Here is an 8,818-nt window from a genome sequence, read left to right on the forward strand (position 1 = left end):
TTGTTTTACTTTCCATTTTCATTTAGATGGTGTCCCTGAGAATTATTTCTTACATAATTTAAATATTCCTGTGAGTTGTGTCCATCACACGATGTTCACACATTCCTTTCTGTTATATATCGGGTATAGTTTGTTATTTCTATCAGTTCCCAGTTTCCTTTTAGATAAATTATGTGATGTTTAGGAGATTTTTGAGAATTGCTTACTTTTTTGCAAAGTATCAATATTTTTTTTATGTTTATAACATATATCGAGTGCTCCCATAGCTACCACTCTCTTTAAAATGTAGAAAAATTATTGGAGAAAAAAAATCCAGAAATTTTATTTGGTATTGACGTTTTGCTTAAAACTTACCATACTGACAATGTCAGACAATTTCAAACATGCGAAACATATACTAATGTGTAATTCTTCTTGAATGTAGTGTACAGATAGATCTTGAATTGACTGATCTGTCAGATTAGCACAAATTACTTAAATTGGAGTCTCCATGAAGAGTTATTTCCCTTCCTTTTCCTTTTCAAGGCCCCCTGAAGAATCGGGGATTTTCTTTCATGTCTACTACTTGGGGACTTTGAACAGATCAAAATATATCTTCTGCCCCCATTGCAACACACTTGGGACCTTCAATCTTTACTTTTTCTTCACTGTTCTGCCTTTCTTTGTCGAGCCGCCTGTGAAGCATGGCGAACACCTTAGGATCACTCTGTCCGTCATCACACGTTGTTGTTGGCGGGGGCAGTCACATTTAAGTTTTCCAGACTTTTTTTCGCCAACATTTACCATATCGATTTGTAACTTTGTATGTGGCTTAATCATAATAGATTACAGATCGAGTTCGAACCGCGTGCCAATATTTTATTTTTTTACATGTATGGCCCTTTGCACATTGGAATTTCTCATAATTGACTGTGAACGATGTATGCACGGTGTGCGCACGGTATTTTTGGTGCGTTGTGCGGTCACACAACTGTAAGAGGACCATAATATTGAGCCTATAGCATGCCTGGATGAGAGGTTACGAAATGTGTTCAAATGCATAACATTGACCGACTTTTAAGGTCACATGGGTCAAATGTCCTAACATCTTTAAGCATATTCTTCTCAATATCCAAAAGGCCCATATACTTGGGCCTGTAGCATGATGGGATGAAGGGCTACCAAGTGTGTTAAAATGAATGACCTTGATCTACATTCAAGGTCACATGTGTCAAATGTGCTATATTTGAATAAAGTGTATGAGCTTACCATCCAAATAAATGACCTAGATCAGCTTCAAAGTTGCATTAGAAGCAAGTGAGCGACACAGGCCCGTTGGGCTTCTTGTTTAATTTCTGCACAATGTCTTCAGTAATGTTAGTTGGATTGCTTTCATACTTTATCCAGTATTTGTTTGAAGAAAGTGCTTGCTTTGAATAGCTTTACAGGCCCAGCGGTCAAAGGTCAAGGTCACTGTTATCATAAATAGAAAATTAGTTTAGGCACAATATTTCCAATTCCGTTGAGATGATTACACTCAGGCTTTATCAAGTGCTACCTCGGAGAAAGTGCCTGCTTTGGTACTTTTGTGGTGGTGAAAGGTTAAGGGCATTGCTACTTTAGAAAGTATTTGCTGAGGATACAAATTGTAGCTTTTGAGGCATCAATGTCAAAGTTCAAGGTTAATGTTACTATAAATAGAAAAACATTTCATGCACAATATTTGGAGCTCTTTTGTGACGTATGCACTCATACTTTATCCAGTGTAATACAATGTTTGCTTAAGCTTTTGGATAGCTTTTCAGCCTTTGATATCAAAGGTCAATGTCACTTACTGTAAATAGAACATCAGTTTGTGCAGTGTATTTCAAATTATGTTGGACTGATTACACTCAGAGTTTATCTAGTTCTTCCTGGAAGAAAGTGCCTGCTTAGGATAACTTTTCAGGTCCAGTGGTCAAAGGTCAGTGGGACACTATAAATAGAAAATCTGTTTATTGCACTAATGCACAATATCTTGATTTCTCTTGGGCTGAATACACTCTTGATCTTTTCAAGTGCTTCCTCAAAGAAAGTGCCTGCTTGGGATAACTTTTCAGGCCCGGCGGTTAGGTCTTTATCACTGTTGCTATATGAATAGAAAATCAGTTTATCAAATGCACTACTTATATTTTGAGTTTTGTTGGGCTCATTAAACTCAAGACTTTATCCAGTGGTTTTATAAAAGAAAACACCTGCTTTAACTAGTGTTTGCTATATGTATACCTAACCACAGTTTCTTTTAAATTTTCAATAAACATAATTGTGGGGAACAGTCACGGCGGCATTTAAAATATATTACCGGTTAGCTTGTAATAATAATAATAATAATAATAGTCTTTATTTAAACTTGATTACATATTGAGTCAAAGACTCGTCTCCCATATGGTCAAGCATATTAAAAATGATATTATATACAGCATTGTATTATGATTTTAAGTGTTTTTTTTCTTCGTTCTATTTTTTCTTCACTCACAGGGATGCAAGACTTACTATCAATGGTAAAACTTCACGTGTATGACAGCGGTGTAACGTGAATGGAATAACATTGTTATCAGCAAATTGTCAGGGTCTGGGCGATAAGTTAAAAAGGAAAGACGTTTTCTCATACATGAAGGGAAACAAATACAACATTTTTTGTTTACAAGATACGCATTTTGTTCAGAAAAATGAACATGTTATTATAAATGAATTGGGGTGCGATCGTTTGTTCAATTCCTTTAGGTCAAATACTAGGGGTGTTGCTATTATGTTTAATATTAACTTTGTTTTGAGGTAAAAAAGGACAATTTTGGAAGTTTCTTAGCGCTTGATACTATAATAGAAGGCACAGCAACTACTGTGGTTACTGTGTATGGTCCGAACCAAGACTGCCAAGATTTTTTTAAGAAGATCGTAGATGCTATTCATCTTTTTAATAATGATAATAATAGTATATGTGGTGATTTTAACTGTGTTCTTAATCCTAAGTTAGATTATGAAAACAGCTACAAGAATATTAGCAATCCAATGGCTAAGAATAAACCACCCTAATAGGCTTATTGATATTTTTTGGAATGAGGAGACTTGGAGATTAACACCAATAAAACAGGCTGGGCTAGATTACTTTCTTGTGTCAGAATCACTTTTAACCAGTATTCAATGGTCAATACTTTATTGGGAATAGAGTTCAGCTTGAATTTCCAGATAATCCTCTAATAATGTACTTGCTGTAATCAAGTTAAAGAAACTACAGTGCATTAATTATGGGAATACCAAGAAGTTCATTTTTTAAATCTTTCCTTGGTGCATTGATAATTCCTTTCCAATACAATAAAATCACAAAAAGTGTGATGTCCATTAGGCCATGCATACTCCTGGTTTTTTTTTACGGCGTGTCAAACGTCGCGCGCGCGTATTAATATGTAACCCTATTTGTATTCGTGTCTGAAGAAATAAAATATCAAAATGAAACACTGTATCTCAGAATTCATTAAACTTCGGCCATTAACACAAAAAGGAACTCTCTTTTATTCATCAGCGTAAGTACTTTATTGTAAGAACTATGTTTTATCGCGCAATTTTACTTTTATGCCGGTGTGTGGCATCGAGTTGTCCTGCTGTAGCGTTATGTGACGTTGCTGCCCTTGCACGAATGGAACGACGTGGGTCCGGAGGATCTCGTCACGGTAACGTAGCACGTTTGAATTCCTGTTAACAACCACCAGATGCGTTCTCACGTTGGCTGTGATGCCGCCCCAAATCATGACGCTGCCTCAGCCGAAAGAACGTCGTTGTACCACACACGCGTCACAAAACGTTCTCCAACGCGACGATACACTCTGGAACGGCCGACACTACTATCCAGGTGGACTCGTGACTCGTCCGTAAACAAAATGCCTGCCCAATCCCGTCGAGTAACTCGAAGATGCCTTCTGCACCAGTCCAGATGTGCTACATGATGACGTGGCAGAAGAACTGGGCGGATTGCAGGACGTCACGGACGGTTAGCTCGTTTACGCAATCGGTTCCGTACAGTTCTCTGGCTTATTGGTAGCAACCCAGGGATTGTCCGCGCAGTCAAACTTGCCGTTTGGAAGCGATTTCTCAAATGGACAAGCCGAATATGGTTGTCCTGTTGACGTGACGTCACACGTGGACGTCCCGCACGAGGTCGATCGCCGACGTGGCCAAACTGTCGTCTTCACAAATCCCGGATTGTGTTTCGATTGACATGAAAACGGTTAGAGACAACGGCTTGACCCATACCAGCTTGAAGCATACCAATAATCCGGAGGCGGTCCTTTTCATTTAACCTCCGCATAGCATTAATCACAAATTAAAACGTTATAATGCTGTTTTTACTGTTCACTGGTCTAAACAGAGTGACACAAGAGTTGAAAAATACAATTTCATTGTCGAATTGGATGTCTGGATGAGAAAAACATGCAAACTGGTCAACGCCTATAGAGAGTAAACTGCACGGGAAAAACTATCAATGACACACAGTTAGCGTGTATGTGTCATACTCGGTCATGTGTGTGAATGTTCATGTATATACAGTTGGTAATACATGTTCTATAACAATTCTCCGCATGTACAGTTTCTTTTTTCCGCTAGTATACTTATTCTCCTGATCTTTATCTATGGATACACAATGAATAGTCATAATTAAAACAACAGACATAAATCAGCTGCGAAAAGCGACGAAATAAGAAAAAAAAAATGATATAAATTAACTCACTACTCATGTCATGAAATATTGTAAAGTAATAACTAGATTAGTAGCAAAAATACGCCCTTTCCCTCGCAAAAAGACATACACTATATCTTTCTGATATCTAAATGTATAAGCATAAGAGAATCTAAGATGATTAAACTTCTCCTCTGTTTTACTAGGTAAAAATAGAGATCCCTTCCTCGGATGTGTTGAAAGGAGAAACATACTGAACTAAAACTTAATCTGAAGGAATATAAATATATATCATATTTTCTTCCTGACCTTTTAAAAACATGATCTGCATTGGAATTGTCCCCATTTTCCATATTTCAAAACCATAAAATTAAAATATATATTACTAATAATCGATGCATTTTACACCATTTATAAATGACTGGCCAATCGGACATCGTCGACCGATCAGATAGTAAGTAGTATGCTGCCATGACGCCAAGATGACCTGCGTCGGTCACCTTTAATATAAAATATCTCCTCAGAAAAAGCAATACTGCAAACCAGCATTCTATCAGCCAAAATAACCTAAAATGTTGCCTATTGGTATTTCAGATACCATTAAAGCAGGTCCACGATCATGTATTAGTTGAAGCTTTAAAACACTCTATCAATGCATGCTACTTGTCAAATACCCAAAACACATACAGACATGCACACATAATAGGACGTGTGATAGTATCAAACCATCAACCATCTGCTTGGTTTCTACCGCACGTCATTTCAATTAGATAACAGTATATAGTCGGCATAAAATCTGCGCTTTCACAAAAAGGGATTTGTACGAACATACCCTGCCTCTTGCACACATCCACACTTACAAATGTACAGGCATACACAACACACATGGAGGCAGGTCCTTAAATGACATTAGCTGTTAATAGGATGTTAAACAAAATAAAACCAAATATAACTATCACAATGATGATCGCCTTTCAAGACAATGGTCCAGCATATCATGTTTTCCTGTCATAAATATGCACACAAAGATGAACATATTGTTCAGCAATTACAATTAAATAAAGTGCAGCAGAAGTTCGGGATAAATGTTTGATTTTTTTTATTAGAACATATCGCAATATCAACAATTGCGCGATTAAAAAGCAATTATTTAACAATAAAATGATAACAGAAAAGGGGCATTCAAGCTTACTCAAAGCATAATTGTAACTCAAACTTATCTTTGAAAAAAGGGGTAACGTACCGTTTTTCCTGGGGAAGAGGACGTGACCGGCGGCGACAGCAGTGGCACCGGCGACAATGGCGGCACCAGCAGCGAAACTGCTGACAAAAGAGGCGTCTGTGCCGGCAACTAAGTCGACAACGGCGGCGGCGGCGTAAGCAGCGAGGGCGGCAACAGCGGCGAGGAAATTTAGCATATTGTCTGTAATATAGAAAAACACAATAATGATCGAACGCTGTATAGGTACAGTGCATGTCCCAACCTCCCCTTTTACGTATAGCTACAGTGCATGTCCCAATCCTTCCCTTTTACGTATAAGTAATGTGTATGTCCCCAACCTCCCCTTTTATTTATAGGTACAGTGTAGGTTCCCACCCTCCCTTGTTATAATCTATTGGTTTTTGTTTTGTTTTTGGTAATTATATACACAATGCACATGATATACAGCGTGGACAGACTTTGATGTAGGTCCAAGTGTTGCAAATGGGGAGGGGCATATTAGTTACGGTGTCTGAATTTGCCCAGTTGCAGGAGACATACACGTACCCTCCCCTTACCTCAACAATATATTAGAGATGCCCTCTTTAGGGTTTTTTCCTGATCATATACAATAATTGCCACGTTTATTTTATAAACGCTCCCTTGATATACGATTGCTTTTATTGTTGACTGAACTTTTTCAAACATAAGTTTTACGCTAGATTCCGGTTTGATTGTTTTGCGCAAACTTGTGCTTTTGTACCATCATGCATCGCTCTGCACATGCTTGTTAAATATTTTATTAAACGATAAGTCTTGTCTATTTTCTAGCTCATCCCGTAAGTGTATGTCGTGGAAGAAAGAATACTAGATCTACTGTTGATTATCCTTTGTCAGCACTTAACCTGCAACCAAGCAATATATTACTCTGATTTTAAATCTGATGTTACCAGTTTCATCAAACGTAACTGGCAACAAAGATAGTCAGATACTATCAACAATGAAATATTCGCGATTCAACAATTATGGGTGCAAGAAAGACCGTAGAGAGGATGATGTGTGTACAACTTCGCACGGCCACACAATTTTTACTTATGCGTACTTGCTTCGGGGGGAAAATCAGCCACTTTGTCATTCATGCAGCAAGCACATGACTGTGCCGCACAAAATGATCAAATGTGCCGATTTTAGACAGATTTGAGATCAATATGTTAACGTGCCTAATATGAAAACATTATTCAACTCAAGTTGTAAAATATTTCCAATATCTGCATGAGATTGGTTTATACCATACATTTTGCAATTTCTAAATGTTATTTATGATAATGTCTGACTATATTTGCTTTTGTGTTCCGTTTTTAAACATTACCTGTTTAGTTTTGTAATTGTCCTTATCATTATTGTCAGGTCCGATATGACTTCACCGTTGCTGAACCGTATTTGTTTTCATTCTAATTACACTGTTTTCTATGTTTTTACCCTTGATTCAGCATATAGATTAAATTAGCAAAGTCAATAATGTCAATATTTTTTTCCCCATAATAACAGCTGAAGAAAATAATTTGTTTCTAGTGAAATATGTTAAATGAACAATTTCTAGGGTCACTGTCAATTCTAGGCGAGAAAAGTAAACAACGGTTGCTATGGTGTCATTTGTGTGATGTTTTAGAATATCTGACATTTTTGTGTTTTTCATCGGTTACGGGAAGTGTGTCTGTTGCTAGTTAAGTCACCCAGGACGAAGTCGGGAAGAGTTATTGTTTTTGTTCAATTTCTTACTTATTCTTATTCTTATTATTAAGTCACCCCAGACGAAGTCGGGGAATCTTATTGCTATTGTTCCGTTTCTTACTTATTCATATTATTATTCTTCCGCCGTTATTGTTCCGTTTCTTACTTAATATTGTTATTATTCTTCCGCGGCTTTTATACGCGACCAATCTCAGGAACTACCAATGCGATTCTTATCATTCCGGCTCAACCATCCAATATGGCCACCGTCCCACTGATTGGCCGAAATCATATTTCTTAATAACATTTGTTCTATTTGATGGAACATAATGAAAGGGTTTATATCATCACACCGCTCATTTTCAACAAAAAACTCGCTGAATTTGATTTTAAAATGGCGGACAAATGCAGGCTTCTGATTGGTCGAAATTTTATATCGTCCAATTTTGATGAAATTTTGTATGTAGGTGTAATATAGCACTTCAAACACAACTGCGGTGTTCGTTGTGTTAAAAAAACCAAAATGGCTGCCATTTCCTGGCCTCTGATTAGTCAAAATTTCAATATTCTCTGATTTTCATGGAATTTGGTTTTTAGTATATTATGGGACACCAGTCACTTTCATAGTCTGATTTTCACATTTCGACAAATTGGCTGCCGTTTTCTGGCCTCTGATTGGTCGAAATTTTAATATCGTCCAAATGTGATGAAATTTGGTATGTATAGGTGAAGTTTGGCACTTCGAACACAACTGCGGTGTTCGTTTTGTGAAAAATCAAAATGGCTGCATAGTTAAGGGTGACTTCTGCTATTGCTCGCAATTGCAATTCTAGTTATTATTATCGGGGATACTTATTGGTATTGTTCCGTATTATACTTATTTTTCTTCCTATTATTATTATTATTACAAACTAAGCGGTAATAAGATTTCTGTATATATATATATATATATTAAATGCCGCCGTGACTATTCTCCATATTTATGTTTATTGGAGATTTAAAAAGAACCTGTGGTTAGGTATACATGTAGCAACCACTAGTGAAATATATAATATACATTTTTAATATGCTTGGCCATATGGGAGACGAGTCTTTGACTCAATATGTAATCAAGTTTAAATAAAGACTATTATTACTACTATTACAAGCTAACCGGTAATAAGATTTATATATATATATATATATATATATATATA

The 8,818-nt window shown here is 36.8% G+C and overlaps 1 protein-coding gene across 1 annotated transcript in view; it reads right to left on the reverse strand.

Moving 5' to 3' along the window:
* Positions 1–8,818, reverse strand: part of LOC110460562 — a 45,049-nt gene that overhangs the window by 18,768 nt on the left and 17,463 nt on the right. Inside the window, exon 5 of the mRNA XM_021513536.1 lies at positions 5,934–6,113. Within this exon, the coding sequence (XP_021369211.1) occupies positions 5,934–6,113 (180 nt within the window). The remainder of the gene's footprint in view (positions 1–5,933; positions 6,114–8,818) is intronic.

Source organism: Mizuhopecten yessoensis, unplaced genomic scaffold, assembly GCF_002113885.1.
Source record: "Mizuhopecten yessoensis strain PY_sf001 unplaced genomic scaffold, ASM211388v2 scaffold10437, whole genome shotgun sequence".
Taxonomy (NCBI): domain Eukaryota; kingdom Metazoa; phylum Mollusca; class Bivalvia; order Pectinida; family Pectinidae; genus Mizuhopecten; species Mizuhopecten yessoensis.